Genomic DNA, 22,428 nt, shown 5'->3' with positions numbered 1-22,428 from the left:
CTAAATCTGCCTGCACTCTGATGCCACCTGGTGGCCAAATGCGCACACACCAGCCTTAAAATAATAGAGGGGCGTTGTTGTATAAGCTGCAATAGAAAAATGCCAAACACCACAACATCACATAAATAATACAGTTTCACCTAACATTCCCATGATAGACCTCAACTCGCCAATCACCTGATAGATAGATAGTCTCAGACTATATGATCTCTTATAGAGGAAAATTGCAACAAAGTCAAATCCTCAGTGTTAATTTATCCACTTGTAACTCTGAAAGTTTACAAATGTCACCAATTAGATAGGTCCATTTATTTACATTTGTTCACTTTCAGAGTTAAAGGCTACTTGATGAATAGTTTATGTAGATCTAAACTCTAACTATGACAGAAGATCTGTAAACACTACACAAAAACTTGTGCACAGACAATTTTGTTGCATGTACCCTTTATTTTCCATTAGTGTTGGGACAAGCTCTCCGACACACTGTAGCTTCACTGGACATGTCTGCTTGTTTTGAGTACTAAGCATGATTCTGTATTAACATCACCTGTTTGGGTTACATTTGAAATCAAGTAATCAAGTATCAGTATGTGATAAAAGGGGGTTGACAGAAATAATAAATAGTGAAAAGAAAATATAACGCGAAAATGTGAGATAATTTCATACTTTTGTGGGGCAGCAAAAATCTGAGGCAGACACACACACACACGCACACACACACACACACACACACACACACACGCACACACACACACACACACACACACACACACACACACACACACACACACACACACACACACACACACACACACACACAGAGCCAGTGGGCAAATTATACAAACAAAACAAATGTAAAGTCTCTTACACAGTGAAATATATTTTACCTAGTTGACCATTAAACACAATAATAGTATTCAAAAATAGAGTATTTACACACAAACATCAACAAGATACATAGATGATAAATCCAGAGGCAGGAAGTTATTATTATTTTGTTTGTTTTCTTATTAAGTGTAAAGCACGATAATTGGATCAAACTATTTGATTGTAGAGAACTTTACAAAATGATGACCGCAAAATGATGACCGTGAAACAGTCCATTTCCTGAGCTCTCTGGTGAACAGGGGCGGGTGGAGTGCCACGCTGCAAGCTTGTAGATCTGCTATTTTTGAAAAGTCGTGAAAGTTTGTGCAAATCTTATATGTATTTTTTAAGCGAACATTTGTAACTCAAATTTTGCTTCTGGGCGTCCGTGGAACGAAATGTTTTGAGATGGGGGTCCGCGGGCAAATACATATCATTTTGGGGGTCACGTGAAAAGGTTTGAGCACCACTGACATAGAAACACAGGTTTTTCCAAAAACCTTAGAAGGATTTGAAGTATTCAAAGACTTGCACAAATGTTCACAATTTAAAAAAAAAAAAAACAGATCTACAAGCTCCTAGCGCGGCACTCGGTGCCGCGCTGTGAGCTTGTATATCTGCTATATATCTGCTATTTTTCAATAGTTAAAGTACCCATGCAGGGCCCAGAATTTGGTGCGACACCCCTGTGTGAGTATTCCTGCTCTGGCAAAAAGTTACAAAAATAGAAGATAAATCAAAGGAGAAAACAGCAAAGTACATCATGTTCTCAGAGTACAAAGACCTAAAGGAGAGGACTTAACCCTTAAGTTCTGTTCAGATTCACTACACCTTCGTTCTGTTCGGGTCATTTTGACCCGGTGGATATTTGGTTTAAAAAAAACAACACTAATATAAATTTTAACTTAACAAATCATCATGATACATTGACTTTGACTCAATACCAAACAATTCATATGATATATTTGGTAAATGTTTGCATTTCTGCTTTGCTATATCACATTAAACACTGAAAGAGCTAGGCGTTTTTACTGATTTAGCTGAAATCCATGTAAAAAAAACTACTTCATTTAATACTGGGCAATATTGCTCATGCTTTTAGGAAGGGGGGGAGGGTTCGGAATGGGGCTTCGGAAGGGGGGTGTTAGAAGTGGGGGTGACTGTGTGTCTGTGTTTTGGCATAATACTGTGTATTTCTGTGCTTCCGGGTCAAAATGACCCGAACAGCACTTAAGGTTCAAAAAATATGAGGGGGGTGTAGCATGGGTGTAGTGCAAAAATATTTTTTTTACATGTTCATCTCAGAAGAATCTTTAAGGCCAGTGAGTTTCAGGTGGAAACATTTTTAACTTCTACCTTTTTTTTCCAAATGAAAATGTAAAACGGGTCAAAATGACCCGAACAGCACTTAAGGGTCAAAGTTATACTTTGTTGTAGGATCCTTTTCGACAAGTATCGCTCAACAAAAATGAAATATAAAATAGCCTTGATGCATCATAATATATAGATAGATGAAATAAAAATTATATACAACAAATACTGAAATAGATCTAGTTTCTTTTAATGTTTTTAATCAGCATGAGGCAGAAAGAGAGAAGCACTCACCTGATTACCCTGCATCAGAAATACTAAACATTGAGCCCTCTGTTGTATTGTTCTAAACACATTCGATAAACAGAAACATTCAGTTCTCAATTTTATAAACAGAGTCTCCACAGGTCAGAGATATAAAACAAAGACGATTCTATAGAGATAAGATTCTGATCGAACCTGATTTAACGGGTATCATAATAATTTCCCTAGAAAGAATAATCTGACAAGAGTCAATACAAGATGTCTCTTAGCTTTCTTACACATATTAATGTTTCTCTTAAGCAAAAGACTGAATGGAATGTATAAAATCACAAGTATCTCAAACACGGCAAACAGAAAATGACTAACACATTTCTGTCAGCATCCTTTTAAAATCATTGTTAATATCCAACCAGTGGAACCTTTTTAACTCTCCTACTGCCAGATTATTTATTTATTTATTGGGTCTGGTGCCATCAAAAAGCGGCTTACCTTTGCGACGTTATAGTAGAAAGATAGACATTTTTTTTTTTTTATTGTGCAATAGTGCACTTTGGTCTGCCAGGCAGCAGAGGGCGGCGTCATGCGAGAATGAATGTGAATTTGCCTGTTATGTGTTGAAGAAGAAGAAGACCAGTCACTGGCTACAGAGCTCCGGGGCCAGAGGAAATCAACAAGGAAGTGAAATTGTCTCCGTTGATGTAACACATAATGGATTTTTTACACCATCACCGCGGAAAATGTGTTTACAGTACACGGCCGCGCGACCCCTCATCAGCTTACAGTCATCAGACGAACGAACGAACGAGCGCCGTATTGGCATCGAGGTTCTGTAAAAAATGGGGCGAACGTTAACGTTCAAAGCGTGGGGAGAGTTAATATACTTTATTCCCATGTCAACAAACAACCCATCAACTATCATCTTCTATAAAAACAACCAATGAGCCAAGCAACCAACCAATCTCAGTGTTTAAGATACTCTTGCAGGCTCATTGGAAAATGAAAACCGCAGTTCCAAATGACCTCATCCCTGCCTGTCAGCCAATCAGGATGTGACCTCATCTGTGCCTGTCAGCCAATCAGGAATGTGTGAAAGACACTAATTGAACCGTGTGTAGTTTTGTGGTGGTTGCCCTGTCAGTCGAGTGAGTATGTGTACATTAGCAAACACCTTCAGAGGAATGCATAAGAGAATAAAATATGAAACGGTATGGAACCTCGTAGGGTAGGTTTTTGTGTGTACTGCTTGAGCTCATGGTCATTTTGAACAGGATGAACAAGCAGTGGCGAAATTAGACCTTATTCCCCATGGGTTTTCGGATCAAGGGGGACCTGATCAAAGGGGCCCGGGTCTGTTGTCTTTGCGCGATTTAAGCGCAAACTACAATGATTACCCCTAATATATTGGAAATGACTAAATACATATTATATCCTAGTATGAATTTATGTAGATATGGGCGCATTGGGCGTATTTTATTATTTAGGCCTATTAAAAACTAAATGTATTTTCGCCACTAGGGGGGGCCCTTGGGTTTTTAAAACCCCAAAACCCTATCAAATTACGCTTGTGTGAACAAGACTTCACTACACCAAAGTTGCATAAAGTTGCTCATCTCAGGCTAACATTTTTGCATCCCAATTATTGAGACTAGTCATGTCATTTTGAGTTTGACTGAAAAAAAGAAAGAAAAATACAAAGAATGAAGTGATAGAAAAATAACCCTAAAACATAGAGAGGCAGCTTATCTTTTCACTCATACAGCATACATGTACCTCATTATCTGAAGTATGTACAACACATATCCACCTCTCCCTAGGAACAACAGACAGACAGACAGACAGACAGACAGACAGACAGACAGACAGACAGACAGACACCGAATACTTTTGTATGGAATACAATGGAGAGCACACAACAAAATAAAACCTTTGCAAACACAAAGCATGTTCATGTCCTCATTCCGTGCCCTTTTGACCAAAAGGAATGATACAACTTAACAATAAATAGACATGGCTGAAGAAACTGCCCCTCGTTTTGCCAATAGCTATTCAGTGTTTCATCGCCTGAGAATTGGCCCACAGTTTGCTGCTTGAGTTAAAGAGAGAAACCAATGGTATCAGGAAAAAGAGTTTTTAATTTATAATACTACTGTGGCAAGAGGTCTTCATTATTAAGCAGATTGATTTGGCAGGCAGTGTCCCAAACACTATTTATTCATAATACTGTGACACAAGGTCAACAATACTGATAATATGGAATGATTCAGGAGGCAGCATTGTCCTCAAAACACTCGCCTTGGTTCCCTGTCTCTCAGAACATCTCAGACCCAGTACTGGTTCTTTTTCAGGGGTGGGTTCGATGTCCGACAGTGCTGCAGAAGCTCCGGGTCGGCCTCCTTGGAGTCCATGTTGGACATGGGGATGTTGTTGGCCGCGTCCGTCTTGCGGAAAGTCTCAGTCCCAGCCACTTCCCCGTTCTTGGGCTTGGACGAGGCATTCTGGACGTTGTGCTTGCCCGTCTTGTTCTTGCGGATAAGGTAGTAGGCCAGGATGGCGGCCAGGAGGAGTAGGAGGAGGATGACGAGGATGGGGATGAGGATGGACCAGAGGTTGTTGCGCCTGGAGACAATGGGCTTCCTGTGGGAGTCTGAGGGACCCCCGGATGAGGGAGGGGAGGTCGTGGGGCCCTCTCCATGGGGCCAGTCCATGTTGCCCCTCCAGCGCGGGCCGGCTGGTGTGGCACGGGGATACCCTGCCCCGCCTGGGAGATCATTACTATCCACCCATGGCGACTCTGGGGGAACTCTGAGCAGAGTAGCAGGGTAGACGCCAGAGGCATTGTACGGTGCAGTTTGGAACGCGAGAACGCATTCCGCCGGAGGGACGCCGTGGGCTTTGAGCAGGAAGCGGGCTTCATCTTGAGTTACACCACCTTGTGATCCAGGAGAATCATTTAGGATCTCCATTGCCACACGGCCTTCATCCAAGTCACGTTGGCTGAAGGTGTCAATGGGTTGACCCGCTCCGGGATGACCTTGTGACCTCACAAACCTGGCTCCCCGAGGCTGCTGGATGACACTGAACACAGGGGAGGTCCTGGTTTTGTTAACCAATGGCGTCGCATCCAGAAGCTTCCTGTCCAGTTGGACGAGTGCGCCCCGTGGTAGGAGAGGGTCCTGTGCGATGTTGGCCAGAGGTTTGACTGTTATATTGAGGACCGATGACACGTTTGCTGCCCTACTCCGCGCTACGAATGCCACGCTGTCTCGCGGTGAGGTGGACTTGACAAAGCGCACACTGACTCGGCCCTCCTTGATCTGAGTCTGGGTGAAAGCGGACGTGGGCTGTCGGTCCACCATGACAGCTGCATACTTGGGAACGTTGGTGATTTTATAGAGAACTTCCTCTTCAATGGGGCCTCCAGTCGTGGCCTTCAGCATCTCCTCTGTCACCAGCGTCTCGTCGTCCCCTTGCCTAACCTGGATCTCTGGAGCTTTGGCAAGCACCAGAGTCCTGGCCAAGACGCCAATGTGGAGCGTGTGCGGTTCGGTATGATACTTCCCGTCCGACACGACAAACTCCACAAAGCTGCCAGCTAGGCTGCCGTCACTGACGAATCCCACCCGCCCGCTGTTCACCATCTCCTGGGTGAATTGCGAGATGGGGTCTGTGGTCATGGTGTCCACCAGACGCCCGTTGGAGGGGGCTTTGGTCACCGTGAAGCGCACCTCGTCCGGTGGGCTGTCCTCGTCTCGCGTGTTGAGGTGCTTCCGGGTCAGCACAGCCATGGAACCCTGAAGGACCTCCAGCAGCATGTCAATGCTCACCAGCTCGGGAGGGTTCGCGTCACGCCTTTTCACAGAGATGTTGAAGACTTCCTCCAGAACCACGGCCTGAGACGGGGATGGGGCCACGTCACGGACCTTGGGGCTGAGACGGACCTGAAGGCCGAAGCTGTCGAAGGAGGCTCCGGAGTCATCGTGGAGGAACTCCACCTGGCCCTGAGTCACTTCTTCCTGGGTGAAGTACGCGGCATCCCGGGGAAGGTCAGTACCACGGAGGGTGATACGCCCATGCGTGGGGAAGCGGCGGATCTCATAAACCACGTCCAGCAGGCCTCGATCCGACTCTGGCTGGCTGGCCAGCAGGTTGGAGGCATCCAGGATGGAGCTGTCAATGGCTTTCCTCTGACCTTGAACGATCTCCAGACCTGAGGGAAGACAGTAAACAGCAAAGAACATCGTTGTTTTAGACTTTATGGGGGTGGTCCATCTTCTGGAAAAAGAAAGATTTAAATAAATCCTCCTTCATGGTCTCCCACCTTCTAATTGTGTTCATCCATAATGTGAGAGAATCCATGGTATTGTAGCTTTAAACCACATTAGTTCTCAGGTGTGAGTGAGTGAGTGAGTGAGTGAGTGAGTGTGCGCGTGCGCACAGCTAAAAAAAGAACAGTTATACAAGCAAAAACACTCTCTACAATAATACTTTGCCATCCTCGCGCGCGTGTGTGTGTGTGTGTGTGTGTGTGTGTGTGTGCGTGTGTGTGTGCGTGCGTGCGTGCGTGTGTTAGTGCAGAGGAAGGAGTTTACATGGAGCTGGTTTCCTTCAACGTATCATGGATTATTTTATTTGGATGAAAAGTTGTCTATTTCTGTATACCTTGCACATTATTCTGCAGCCCTCTTGTGAAACACATTTCATGTATGAAATGAGATACACAGATGAAATTTGACTTGAAAGAGTATCTTGTTATTTTAGGTTAGGCACAAGGAAAAGGTTTCTTTGCACAAAATGAATTACATTTGTATGCTCCAGGAACTTTCTTCCACCCTGCCATTCTCCAGCATTTACTTGCAATGCCACGAAAGTGACTATAAGCCAATCATAATCAAGAATTTAATGTCCATTTCATATAGTCTAATACAGGTGTCTTCAACAGGGGGTCCGGGACCCCTAGGGGGTCCTCAGAGTTACTACAGGGGGTCCTCCAAATCGTCCAATCCTTTTTATATTAACAACTTGAACCCTAGTGTCCATATTCTGAGAACTGTAGCCAAAAATATCAGACCTCGCGCTGCGAGGCGCTGTGAGCTTGTAGATCGGCCATTTTCGGCAAAGAGGTTTGGTGTAGAGGGGAAAAAGAGCAGACTACTGTACAGTAAGTACAGAGTAAAAGGTCAAGTATTGACGGATCAATTGGTTAAATATCTGGAAACACAAATTGACATGAATCCAAAATACACTGATGATTGTGCTGTCAAACAATGAAACTATATGGAATCTATGAATAGGTTGTCCCTGCTTCATCTCTCTCTCAACTAAGGGGTCCTCGGCCTGAAAACATTGAAGACCCCTGATCTAGTCTAATAAACTCCATGTCAAGAAAGCGTGCCTGGACTGACCTTTGTTCCTCCAGAGCTGTGAGGAGATGTTGCGGTGGGCGGCGTAGTAAGAGACGGTGATGGGGAGGATGTGTCGGACATCAGGAGCCGGCCGAGATGACAGGATCAGTTCGATGGAGTCCCTCACCACCCAGAATGGATCTTCAGGCATCTGGTGCTCATAATACACGGCTCCAGACTCCAACTATAGGGGTTAACGGAGGAACAGAACAGAAAACACAGGAGATTTTTCTACATATCAGTGGCTTTTTTGGAACGTTTCTTTGGAAAGTTTGGGATACTGTTACCAGACTCCAACTGAAGCTTGACAGTGTGGCTGGGACAGGAAACCAGAGAGCAAACTGGTTTTAGAGGTGGAATATTCAACATTGTAATCATCACAGATTCAACAGAAGAAAGCGCAGTTACCAATGCTATAACTAGTATCAGGATTTGTTTGTTTTGAAAGTAGAGTGGGCATTTGGCAAATTTGGATGTTGGATGCCAAAGTATTCAGCAAATCAGGGAATGTGCTTTGGAAAGTTTAATAATGGTCTGTCTAAAGTTGTAGACATCAAAATAGAATGAAATCTCAGTTTCCTGGATGGTGTCCAGACAAATATTTGAGGCTGTCAGTCTTTTTGATTTTAAAATTAGATGGTTAAATTGTTTTCATAATATCTCTTATGGCTTTCCATTTTTACTAAGACATTTAAACAACTCCTGACAACAACTAACCAGAAACAAATTTGTTGTGATGCAGAACTAACATCATTTATCAACTGTAACTGGGATTCTTAACAAAACATTCGGAAATTAAAACAATAAATCGCATTCATTAAGTCAATTAAGACTATATGGTTTCAATGTGAGGAAAAGGATACATTCTTTAATTATTTTAGTATTATGTTTAAACAGTTTAAACCTAATACTGTGTAAATACATTTGCGAGAAAATGTGTTGTATATTGTATACCTTTTTCCCATGACATCTTACAGTACTACAATAACTACATGTCTCATTTAATTACATTCAGCTTGCTCAAATGTTGTAAAATTACAAGCCATTAGAATAAGTGGCAGCAGTGGCTCAGGGGTAGAGTGGCCACTTGGTAACCGGAATGTTCCCAGTTCGATCCCGGGTTCCCCCAGAGTTCAGAGTTACTGTCGAAGTGTCCTTGAGCAAGACACTGAACACCTAATTTCTCCTGATGAGCAGGGTGGTGCCTTGCATGGTTTCCTCCGCCATCAGTGTATGAATGTATGGGTGAGTGTAATGCACAATATAAGGCCCTATATAAATGCACCATTTATTTATTTACAAGTGAAATATAAACCTCTCAATCCTTTTACACATTAATATTTATTTGGCCATGGACCCCCATCTGAAAATATTTTGTGCCAGGACGTGGACCCCACTTGTACAGTACATTAGCTATTTTTTTATTTTTATTTTTATCCCACAATTTTGTAACCATTTTTCCCCCAGTGCCAATTGCCTAAGCTGTAATCATGGGTGCTATTCTCCATCTGCCAACCGCCCCGAACTGAGCTCATGCTTCCTTCATTGCATGAGGAGTGAGCAAGCCGCTTCTTATCACCAGGGGAGTTTCCCCGGTAGGACGTAGTACGTGCAAGGAACACGTTATTCCAACCAGTTCCTTTCCCCTCCATCAGGGGGAGGCAGTATAGAGAGTGAGACCAGGATTACTGCATGTTGTTTGTGAGGGTATAGGGTAGATAGTATCTACCCTAGGGGACACAGGGAGAAAATGCTAAATCCACACAGAAAGGCCCTTTCTCCAACCCCCCCAGCGCCCCCGGCGGGAATCAAACGACTTTCTAGCTGTGAGGTGACAGCGCTACCTACTGCACCACCGTGCACCCTATTGGCTATTTTCAAATAGCCCATGTTCATGTACTGTATATATACTGTACACATATATGCTATATTAACTAATTTAGCTGGGGAACTTCTGGAATCCACTCAAGGACCCTTTATATAATTTCAAAGCCCTTCACAGCTCTTCACTGTTGGAGACCAACATGTTGTATAGACAGTAAACGGTGCATCTAGAGGGCTGTGCCAGTGGTTTGTTAATGTGAGTTAAGCCAGGAACAGGGTGGACTGGAATGTGAGTGAGGTCGGCACGTCCTAAATTCAACTCCCTACGCGCATGCAAATGTGTGTGCACACAATGCAAACAAACATTTGTGCATGTTTGACCACATTATCTTTCTACATTTACTTCTTGCACATTACACATGCACTCACTCACCCACGCACGCACGCACGCACGCACACACGCTATGTCAGCCCTGGAGTTGATGTAGCTGATGTTGTAATGGGACCAAATTAAATTTCTGTTTGCTTGAGGTTACTTACTTTACTGGCAAAATACAAACAACTGAGAGATATGTGATCAATAAGACATGTAACTAAGTTGCTGGAATCACAAGCAATGCTTTGTTCTCCAAATCTCCCTCCCGTTGAGAGGGTGTCATGAGTCTTGGACTCCATGGTAGACTAATGTAATTTCAGTGCTTTCAAAGATCCAAACTTTTGTTATGATTATGGTGCATTAGCTAGAGTAGTATAGTAAGACATGCAGGTTATGTCATCCATGACTGTTCAGCCCTAGCTGTCTCTGTCTCTGTAAATTACGCAGATGTCACTCTTGTCCTCTGTCTATCTCTCTGCTGCTGAATCCATAGGGCGAAATTATTCCATGGGCAATGTCGCCCCCTGCTGGCTGAGTAGAGGAACACATTTAGGACCGTTATTGTTATCTTTTATTTTACTTGTATCATCATCACCTTTATTTATACTCGAAGTACAGATGAGGGCAAGGCAAGCCCTCATTTTCAATGTAGCCAAGGTTAATACTGTTCAACTTTATTTATATGATTCCAAATAAAATAGAAAGACAGGCTTGATAGAGAGACAGTCACAGATATACAAAAACACAGATTGATAGATCGGTAGGTAGTTTGGTAGGTAGATAAATAGACAGATACAGGCAGACAGAGACAAACAGACAGACAGACAAAACAGCCCACACAGTGCTATATCACACACAGCCCTCCATCATACCTGAGTTTGAGTGAAGCGTGTGATCTCTTCATACTGGTTCCTGTCGTTGGCCAGGATAAGTCTTCCCAGACGTGGAGGTCTGACCAGGCTGTAGCTGATCTCATCTCCGTCCTCGCTGGTCACAGCGCCCAGGTTGGCGCTGGAGATCGACTGCCTGCTTCCTGTCAAAAGACACCCAGGATTCTGACTGGGCTGTGGAAGATGGCCCTGGGCCAGCTATATGTCTCCTATTTTTAGATTAGATATCGTCACTGTCGGGCCAAAACCTGGTATCTCCAAGTTTCAAATTTGTACGTTTTTCCGCGAAGTAAAGCCCTGCTTCATAAGACAAGGCCGTCGCACAAAAGTAGTGAAAACAGCAGATCTACAAGCATGTAGAAGCATGTAGATGCTTATAGATCGTCTGTTTTCACTAGTTTAAATCATTTAAAAAAATTATAAATACAAAACAAACGTTTTTTTGGATTTAGAGAAGTCAAGCAGAACATAAATGGGGACTGGAAAGTGCTTAATAAGAAGACAACAGCTTTTGTTTGATGTTTCTATATCATAGTGTCAATCAATTTCCATTGTAAGTGTCCCACGTGTAATAATGCACAAGATGTCCCTATATTGGAATATAACAGATGTTTCACCTCTGCCTCATCCTTTATTTTCCAATATAATATTATAATATCGTCACTGTCGGGCAGAAACCTTGTATCTCCAAGTTTCAAATTTGTTAATTTAAGTAAAGTAAAGCACTGCTTCATCATACAAGGCCATCGCACAAAAGTAGTGAAAACAGCCGATCTACAAGCACACAACGCCTTGCGGTGCGAGGCGTTGTGTGCTTGTAGATCGGCTGTTTTCACTAGTCTAAATCATTTTAAAAATGATAAATACAAAACAAACGGTTTTGGACATACAAGGTTTCCACCCAACAAGACGATATAATATAACATAATATGCAATATGTGTGACTGATTGTTGACATACAGTAGTCACCTCAGGTGATAACGTTATGAGCAGGCAGTAGGTTCTGATCATCTTACCTGGAAACACCATCAGTTCCTCCTGGGTTTCCATGGTGATGGTGAGCGGCCTGGCGGTGACGACAAATCGATAGAGAGGAGACGTGTGTTCACCGTCTGATACTGTGAAACTGAACCCACCAGAATCCTCACCTACAGAAAGAGAGAGATGGGGGTGTTAATGTATCACCCATCCAGGGGCCCAGCTGGGTACAAGGATTCACAACGCATTATTTTGTGCTTTAACTATTGAAAAATAGCAGATATACACGCTCACAGCATGGCACCGAGTGCCAAACTGCGAGCTTGTAGATCTGCTATTTATCTTTTCGTGAAAATCGAGTCTTTGAAGTCTTTGAATATTTCAAAACCTTCTAAGGTTTCTTGAAAAACCTATGTTTCCATGTCAGTGGTGCTCAAACCTTTTCATGTGAAGGACCCCCAAAATGATATGTATTTGGCCACAGACCCCCATCTCAAAATACCGGTATTTAGTTCCAGGGACCCCCCGCCCAGAAGCAAAATTTGAGTTACAACTGTTGCTTAAAAATACATACAGTATATTCAAAGATTTGCACACGTTTTCACGACTTTTCAAAAATAGCAGATCTACAAGCTCGCAGCGCGGCACTCGATGCCGAGCTGTGAGCTTGTATATCTTCTATTTTTCAATAGCTAAAGTATAAAATAACTAAGGCCCCCTCCACCTTGGGCCCTAGTAACTCAGTCCCACTTTTCCCCCCATTGTGATGCCCCTGCATCCATCTATCCATCCATCCATCCAATGTAACCACTTGAACACCAGCATACCAAATTCTGGGGGGAACATTAGCCAAACATTGCCGAACGTATCTTTGGCAGAAAGAGATTTGGTGTAGACGGAAACAGGCAGCCCGAGTACAATTGCAACTCGGATCCGTTTCATAAACAATAGAGGTGTTTAAGTGGTTAATTACCTGCCTTGCTATCTTTTTAACTCTGCCAAGGAAACTATATCGTTCACCATAGTTGGTGTGACTGTGAACTCTGCCATCCAATTGACAATAACTACATATATTTTTGAGCGGTGCAAACCGCTCCTATATTTCACTTTCGGTTTATCTAGTTAAAACATATTAGCACGGGACGATTCTTTCATTCTTCATCGATTGGCTAGTTGAGTAACTAAACATTAGAATCGACCAATCAGAAACCGTTCTACTCATGACGACGTGTGTTAGCCAAACAGAACAGACCAATCAAATGCTGTGTTGTTCATGTTAATTTAGATCTGTCTTGGCCATTACACTTGCACTTGAGACCGGTTTAAAGTTCATGAAAGGTCCAAGCGTAATGGCCAGGTTGTTTCATATCCTGGACCTCTCCTAAACCTTAAACTAACAGATTGAACACCACACAGGATTCGAAACAGCAACCACGCTACATTACCCTTGCAGGCTATGATTACTGTTTTGAATCCTGTGTGTTGTTCAATCTGCCAGTTTAAAGTTTAGGAAAGATTTGTGCCGGTTTAAAGTTCAGGAAAGGTCCTTCCATCTTTCTGTCTGTCTGATCCCCTCTCCGTTCTGCCCTCTGTCTGTTTTGTTTGCCCAACCGCATATCCTGGAACTTTCTGGCGCAAATCGACCCCCACCCAAGATTCAAGACAGCGACCACGCTACATTAAACCCTGTAGTCTATGATTGCTGTTTCGAATCCTGGTTGGTGTTCGTTTTGAGCTGGTGTAAAGGTCAGGACACACGAAAACCTTATATAGTCTGAGCAGACCTCCAGACTGACATCATACACAACACAAAGAATATTGCCATGCATGCCTATCAACACTGATTCGCGCAGGCGCCCTTGCAGGAATTAGTTTGCACCGCTCACTTCGCACGGGTGCGATTTTTATAGTTATTTAGAACCGGCACATCTTGTCTGTTGTTCCTTCTGTAACGCCTCAATTTGTTGTGACATCACATGACATCACATGACATCACCTCATCAAAGATCAAACCCTGGATATCCTTACATGGAGATGACTGGATCATCACCTAGGTCTCCATATACAGTATGGAGTTGACCTCTACATCTAATTCCCAGATGATGGCCTGTTAGGGCAACCACACTAATAGAATCCCTTATATGCTCATAGACATGACACGCACGGAAGCATGTCTGCATAACAGGGATCGTATGTATGATGTCAGACGTCATAGACATCATGGGACTTTCACATAACGAGTAACGGAGTAAGCATGTCTGGGTCTCACAGCACACGTTTGGTTCTACAGGCTGACCTGCCCATGTATGGAGCTCCCCGATGTCATGGATCTCCATATATGGAGCTGACCAACACTAACATCATCAACTCTACATGACCCAGATTGGTAGTAAATCTTGTGTTCTCCCATATATGGCCAAGACAGATGGCGTGACCTCACCCTTTAGGCCGAGGTCGCTTTTCGCCCCTTACTAGTAGTTATAGTGCTCAGTGTGAGAATGGCCCTTACTACTTATTACTCGGTCGGTATTAAGTCCTTACCGTGGTGAATGAAGATAACCTCTCCACTGTTGACCTGGGCCTGTGTGAAGTTGAGAGCTTCCTCATCCGGTGACTCTTTGAGAGAAACCATACCATTGGTCGGGGATTCCACATGGTAGACCAGCTCCTCTGCCGCTGTGTCTGCATCATCTGTGTTCAACATGCTGGACGTAATGTCTGCCTCTTCTCCTGCAAGAACCTGGAGAAGAAGTACACCAGAGAGAGTTAGGGAAACACACAGACAGACATAGACATACTGTAGACAGACTGGCCGTTATGGTAAAGGCTTTTTAACCAAATTACAATACCATGACATACATTTTAGAGCTGGGCGAGTTATCGATAGAATAGTTATAGTGTGATATTAAACTAGATATCATCTAGGATTTTGGTTAATCGTAATATTGATGAGGTTGTCTTTTCCTAGTCCATGAAGTGATACCATTTTTATAACTTATTACAGTGGTTCTCAACCTGTGGGTTGAGAACCACTGCAATTAAACATTGGCCAAATTGTCAAATAGTAGAGGCAGAACTTGTGAAAATAGCCGATCTACATGCAGTTCCATCTGGGGAAGAAGCAGACCCAGAGAAGCCGATGATGAAAGCTCAAACTGAACAAAGGTGCCAAAGAAAGCAAACAAGAGTCATTCTACTGAAAAATCACGCATGCGTTTGCCAGGTAACGATTGAAAGCGTTAATTATGTCTCCTGATGCTTAGATGCTTGTTACCGGGAGATGGAGAGCTGTGGCTCAAGGCTGACTGAGTCTCTCTCTTTGTCTCTGTCTCTGTCTCTCTCTCCCTCTCCCTCCCTCCCTCTCTGGGTGAGAGACCTGCACCGACAGCAGTGCTTCTACACTTCTAATGGACTTCTAGTGGCTGGTAGCCTGAGAGGAACTTTAATTGAAAGAAATGGGCCAGATGCACTGAAAGACGGTTAAATAATCAAGGGAAGAGATGAAGAAGGAGATGGAGGAGAGGAGAGGAGAGGAGAGGAGAGGAGAGGAGAGGAGAGGAGAGGAGAGGAGAGGAGAGGAGAAATAGATGAGAGACAGAAGATTATTGAAGAGGAAAGAGGAGGGAGGGTGTGAGAATGGAATTGAGGAGACAAACAGGAGAGAGGAGCAGAGATGAGGTGAGAAAGAGAGGGAGGATGAAACCTGTACAGGACTTTGTTGCACGCTGGTCACAACATGAGCTTGTAGATCTGCTATTTGGCACGCTATTTGCTGGTACTGTATTTGGCCTGTCTAGATTTTGCTGTGTATTAATAACAAGCATTAGTATGTTGACAACAAAGGGACCATTTGTGTGTGTGTGTGTGTGTGTGTGTGTGTGTGTGTGTGTGTGTGTGTGCGTGTGTGTGTGCCTGTGCGCGTGCGTGTGTGCGCGTGCGTGCGTGGGTGTGTTTGAGATCCGGCGCTGCCTTCAGTAAGCGGTTCTGTTTCCAACTAATCTCTCTCTTAATCAAATAATAACTTGCCCTCGTCTGAGGACAAAGTGTCTGTGAGAGATTTATAATTCACAGTCACATTACATTCCTCTGCTCCACCATTTGCTCATGCCTGACAAGCAGTCATGCCCATCATTACGAGCCCAGGCTCCATCACTGACACACGCACACCCTCTTTGTATGCTTTTGTGAAAAGGAATATACCGGTAGCTGCTTTGTCCCTTTTATGGTAATAACTGTGATGGTGCATGGGTTTCAAAGACAAGTGGCATTTGAATCAAAGTGCATAAGAGGAAGCCACAACCTTCAAATGCTGCAGAGTCTGTAATTCTGCCCCATGAAAGTTGAGAAAAGGAAGCCGTCATCTGTTTCTCATTTCTATTCACAAGAATATATTTTAAAATGTTTAGAATATAGTTTTGAATGAATTTCTATGTTTTTACCCTGTCCGTCCGTCGATGTGTGTGTAGACCTTTGTGTGTGGGTGTGTGTGTGTGTGTGTGTGTGTGTGTGTGTGTGTGTGTGTGTGTGTGTGTGTGTGTGTGCGCGTGTGCGTGTGTGTGTGTGTGTGTGTGTCCATCCGTCCGTCCGTTACCAGCTAATCTCCGGCACCATTGGCCCGGTCACTGCCAAACTGTGCACACACACTCCCTGGAAGCCAATTCAGAACCTCTGCCCCACATTTTTCATATGTGCCTGTTCTAGCGCCACCATGAGGCAGATTTGTGCAAAACACAATTTTGGACAGTACTCCGGTAAAAAATCACACAAATCGGCAGACAGTATCTCTACATATTGGATTCCAAAGTTTGCAGGATTGGTCTGTTTTGAACAAAATGCCTCAAATCATGAACACACCATGCAATTTTGATGAAACTGTGCATGCACATTTCCAATAGGCAGGGGAAGAAATGCAATAAATGTATTCAAATCAGCCTCATGGTGGCGCGATTGACTTTTGAAAAACATTTTTGGAACAAAATACCTCAAGTCATGCATGCAGCATTTGATTGCTGTGAAAGGCCCCAGAAGACATGGCAACCTTTTCACATTGGCCTATTATAGCGCCACCAGGAGGCCACAATAAACTTCCTGACCTGGCAGGGACCATGTGCTCGGAAGAGCACTGCTTCTAGTTTTCTAGCTCATTTTCAGACTGAATCATTTGAAAATTGTGTGAGCCACACTAGTTAGAGAGGAGGAGGCCATAAAATGTAATTAACTCCCAGCTAAAACTGACATCGACAATGTTATTCTGGTATTCTGAGGACATATTTCCTGCAGACCACACCTAGACAAGCTTGGTCATTCACTGAAGGAGGACTGCAACATTTCTAATAACAATTTATGTAGCACTTTCAAATGAGCATAAAAGGCTATACTAACAAATACAGTCAGATGAGTGCAGGTAAAATAGAAAAATATATAGTTTTTGTTTTGTTTTGCCATGTTCTCCCTCCTCAACAAATTTGCTGATGCAGCTGACTTAACCACGCACATGAACGCCGGTGTCCCTATTTTGGGCAAACATTTTTTTAAATAGTTTTCCAAATTACAAGAAAATACAACTCACTTGTATTCAGCAACAATAATTGTGATAAGCGTATGCATAACCACTACACATAAGTAGACCTAATTATGCTAATAACCATAACAATGATGGTGATGATAACACAGAATGCAGCCAATATTGTTACAGTCCAAAGCTATACATTAAATATTCATGTGTACACGCTGCTGTTATCCAGCTCCCTAAAAACACAAAGGGTGGGCCATACCCCCACCCAGCCACTAGATGGAGACATTGGATCATGCTAACACATGCAAGAGAAAACAGCAATTTAGGTAATCTCATCTGAAAATGGGTCCAGCAAATTGATGGTTTACATAACAATCAATACATTTAGTAGCTCACAGGATGGACCTCCAATTCAATTTGACCTGACACAGTGGCTGATATTTCTTTCAGAGGCAGTTATAAAAAGAGCTGCTGTGGAGGTAAATGGTTTAATTTGGAGCTACATGTAGCTAGTTCCACGTTGTGTGCCCACACTGGCCTACAAAGGGGAATGGCAGTAACAACAACAAGGTTTTGTATGTTTTAAAGGTCACCAGCCATGACTAGAGGCTCAATTTCATTTAGTCGATTTAATAAAGCGTCTTTGTCTCCCCACCAGCAGAAGACTCTTCCAACCAGAGTCTGGGCACAAGACAAAAAAAGCAGTTACATTCTCTGTGATTCATTTCAATAATGAAAGGAGCTAATATGGAGGCAAATAGTTTTATGTGGAAACAGCTCTCATAGGACTCTGCCATTCAAAGGAAACTATTATCTCCAAACCAAACCCAAGACAGATACCAGATGCTATACCAAAACAACAATACAACACATAGCAACATTCTGTAAGTCACAGCACTGGCAGAACCAATTCATTTACTGCGGAGCAACTGCAAAGAGCAGAAACCCACGTTTTCCTATTTACAGTTTCGTAGGTCATGTCCTTCTAAGTAAAGGATATCTTAACACTAGAATGACATGTTGTAGAACGGCTTGTGGTTGGATTCTCCCTGACGTGTTGGTACACTTCAGTCAGAGAGAAGATAAGAACATTGTGGCATTCATGTCAACCCACAACCACACAATCTACAGTAACAAGCAGCCATGATGAGCCTCTTTAAAAAGGGAAAGGATTAGGCACCAGGCACGTGCACACATAGACATGAAAGGGGGCTTGAGCCCCTGCCATTTTATCTGTCTGTAAGAAGTGCCCTCTCCAGACCATGAATGCAGTTTTCACTATGATGAAAGAAAGCATTCAAGAGAATTACCTTTTAAACTCTCCTGAACTTGAATGCACCATCTTATGTTGAAAGAATTGCCCTCTCTGTGTAGAAATCCATGCCGTTACGCCACATCTCCAGTATTGCCTTTTTTATCCTTATAATTTTGTGTGGTATCAAGTACTGAAAATAGCCGACCTCCAAGCTCACAACACGTCACAGCGCGACACGTTGTGAGCTTGGAGGTCGGCTATTTTCAATATTTTCACCAAAAGGCCCTTTTAGAAATTAACATTTTCTGCACGTCCCTGTTAGGCACTGAGGAAGTGTTTGGAGAGAGTGAGAGTGTGAGCAAGAGAGAAAGAGAGAGAGAGAGTCGCCTATTTTTTTATAGATGCTAGTCATAGTATGCAGATGTAGGCTCATTATAATGTTTGCTTGACCACAAGCAATAAGTAGGCTATGTTATTTAGATAGCACGTTGTTTGATAGATGCTAGGCTTGATGTTTATATTGACTTGACAACTCAATTGTTCACTCTGATCTTGCACTTTGTACGTCGCTCTGGATAAGAGCATCTGCTAAATGCTTAAATTGTAAATTGGGCGAAGGAGAAGACGGGGAATCTGACACAGTGGTGGACTAAGTACTCAACCCTAGTCAAAGTATTGATACGTTGGAGGATTTGCTTTCTATTTATGTGTATACAAAAAGTACAAATTACAAAGTACATTTTCTTTTTAATATCAATGAATGTGTCAAATTTCCAAAATGTTTGCCAGAAATGTTATAAGCTCACAACGCATCACAAGCGACACGTTGTGAGTTTCATCGCAAGCGACACGTTGTGAGTTTGTAGATTTGCTAGGTTCACTCAATTTGAAATAGAGCACAAGTGGTTAATTCATTAACCATTAATTATTTCCCTTCCCAGAAATGTATTCAAGTCAGTAGTCAAAAGTACAATATTTGTCATTGAAATGTATTGGAGTGAAAGTCAAAGTATCCAAAAATACTGTACTCAAGTACAGTTCAGATGCTCAAAAGATGTACAGTATTCAAGTAAATGTACTTGAGTCGCTGTCCACCACAGTATTTAGATTGGTGGTTCTCAAAGTGGGGTTCAGGGACCCTCAGGGTTCCTTGGTATAGGGTTCAAAATGGACCCTTACAGGTTCCATTTGGACCCTTACAGGTTCCATTTGGTTCCATTTGTACACTCTCAGAGGAGTTATGCGGATCCTTGAAATGTTTGGTAGGTTGATAATAGAATGCAGCTGAATCCCATGGAACAGTCACACAGGATGAACAGACATCGTGCTCATCATGTCTCATCATCATTTACAGAGGTCACCCACACACACACACACACACACACACACACACACACACACACACACACACACACACACACACACACACACACACACACACACACACACACACACACACACACACACACAGTATACACTTCCTGCTTTAAATCACTCCAAGCCCTGCAGTAAAGTCTAGCCAACATATGACTAAATGCTCATGTGTGTGCACATGTGTCTCTAATGTGTGTGCATGTGTGCATGTGTGCGCGTGTGTGTGTGTGTGTGTGTGTGTGTGTGTGTGTGTGTGTGTGTGTGTGTGTGTGTGTGTGTGTGTGTGTGTGTGTGTGTGTGTGTGTGTGTGTGCGCGCACTCTCACTAGTCCACATATCATTATGTTACATTCTGCGGTTGCCGCGGCAGCAGCTAAAGCATAGGAAGGCGGCTGGTGATTGGCTGATGTGCCGGTCGCTGCCAGAAACATCTGCGGTCTCTGCCAACCACCATCTTGGTTTTTCCTAAAAATATAGGTTGCCAAGGCAACGCGGAGCCACAGGGAGAGAGTGGAGGAAAGAGAGGAGAGCTAAGGGAGAAAGAGAGAGAGGTGGAGAGAGAGAGAGAGAGAGGGAGAGAGAGAGGAGAGCTAGGGGAGAGAGAGGAGAGCTAGGGAGAGAGAGAGAGAGAGAGGTGGAGAGAGAGAGAGGGAGAGAGAGAGAGAGAGAGAGAGAGAGAGAAGGAAGAACTGACATGGTTGGTTTGAACACTGACTGACTCCACTCACTGTCATGCTTTCAGTGGTTGAAAGTAACTAAGTTCATTTACTCAAGTACTGTACTTAAGTACAAATTTGAAATACTTTTACTGTAGTAAAAGAAAAGTAGTACTTTCTCCACCACTGACTGCATGCTTTCTAGACCACTAGAGTTTGTCGTGATTTTGTTGCTGAATGTTTATTTTTTGCTGTGCAGAATCAACTTTAGATCAGCTAAATAAATATATTATAGACAGGGGGGTGATGTAACATCTGCAGTGTGGTTGTTAGCAAATAAATGTTTTAAGTTGAAATGTGTAATGATGTTCCATAAGTCTACTTTATTCCATCCATTTTAAGGACAGAATGACAAACATGTATCTAAAAGTAAAAAATAAATAACTACAAACTAAAACATAATATACTTCGACAGCCCTGAATTCACTGAAGCCTGATTTATACTATGTATAAATAATATAACACGCCGTATTATGGTGTCGTCGTGGTCCAAAAACGTACCATCTACAAGCTCATATGTGAGCTTGAAGATTGGCTAGACTTGCACGTGACACCTTTGTACGATGAAGTATAAATTGAGAATGTCACGTCATGGTTGGAAAACACCTCGGCTCAGTGAGTAAGGAGGAGCTCTCACTTAAATCACTGTTGGCGGTATCTCTCTTGACATCCACAGAGAGACAGGTATACTGTACAGCTCAATACTGTCTGTCTTATTGATCTGTCAATCATGTTTCTCAACTTACAGTATGAGAAAGATCCGTTGTTCGATGTTGATAGTCAACGTAATGGTGCAGTGCCTTAGCTCATGTCCTGTTCCTCCTGCCTCAGAGAGCAGTGCTGTCTGCCTTATTGTTTTGTCAATAACAAACGTTTAGATTTTTGATCCGTATTGATCTCAACAATCAATACGGATCAGTGTTGATTTCGTCAACTAAAACTCTGACGAAAAATGTTTGTCGACTGCCTTTTTTTCAGAGACGAAAACGAAATAAAAACGAAATAAAAACTAAGCTGTGATGACTAAAACTAAGACTAAATATATTGACAAAATAAAAACTAGACTAAAACGTTAGGGAGGGACTAGTGGAGAAGAGAGTCATTTTATGTTTGGTTGTTCTCAGGTGTTGCGTGCTGAAAATAGCAGATCTACAAGCGCGTTGCACTACGCGTTGAGCTTGTAGATCTGCTATTTTCAGCACACAACCAAGTGTAAAATCAGTCATTATGATGCCATCAAGGCCTGCCAAAATACATTTCAGTTGACTAAATCAACTGTAGATTTAGTCGCCCAAAATCTCATGATATTTAGTCGACTAAAATTAGACTAAAACTAAAACTTTCAGGTGACTAAATTATGAATAAAACTAAATGACACTTTATTCAAAAGACTATGACTAAAACTAAATCAAAATTTGCTGTCAAAAACAACACTGATTAGGATCTGGTTTTCTTTAGACTTTTTGGATCGTCGCTGAGACCAGGCACCTCATCTGAACCTGCACGTCCCTTCTCCATCCGTCCACAAGGCCTACTATGATTTGTTGCACTTTCAAAAGCCTTTTTCATTCTCATTTCTTGCATTGAAGCTCATACTAGTACAAATAATAGTGCAGGATATAGGCAAGCAGTGCATTTTTTTTTTTTTACTATCGTT

General features: G+C 42.8%; 1 protein-coding gene across 1 annotated transcript in view; it reads right to left on the bottom strand.

Annotated features, from left to right (window-relative positions):
• Window positions 1-4,760: 4,760 nt before the first annotated feature.
• Window positions 4,761-22,428, bottom strand: part of cspg4 (chondroitin sulfate proteoglycan 4) — a gene marked incomplete at both ends in the record, with an annotated part of 167,984 nt that continues 150,316 nt past the window's right edge. The window contains 5 exons of the mRNA XM_080737137.1: window positions 4,761-6,649; window positions 7,845-8,028; window positions 10,917-11,077; window positions 11,951-12,082; window positions 14,454-14,652. Of these exons, the coding sequence (XP_080593263.1) occupies window positions 4,761-6,649; window positions 7,845-8,028; window positions 10,917-11,077; window positions 11,951-12,082; window positions 14,454-14,652 (2,565 nt within the window). The remainder of the gene's footprint in view (window positions 6,650-7,844; window positions 8,029-10,916; window positions 11,078-11,950; window positions 12,083-14,453; window positions 14,653-22,428) is intronic.

The sequence above is a fragment of the Nannobrachium achirus genome, assembly GCF_963921795.1.
Source record: "Nannobrachium achirus genome assembly, chromosome: 11".
Taxonomy (NCBI): Eukaryota; Metazoa; Chordata; class Actinopteri; order Myctophiformes; family Myctophidae; genus Nannobrachium; species Nannobrachium achirus.
This window is presented reverse-complemented; position numbering and strand designations above follow the sequence as displayed.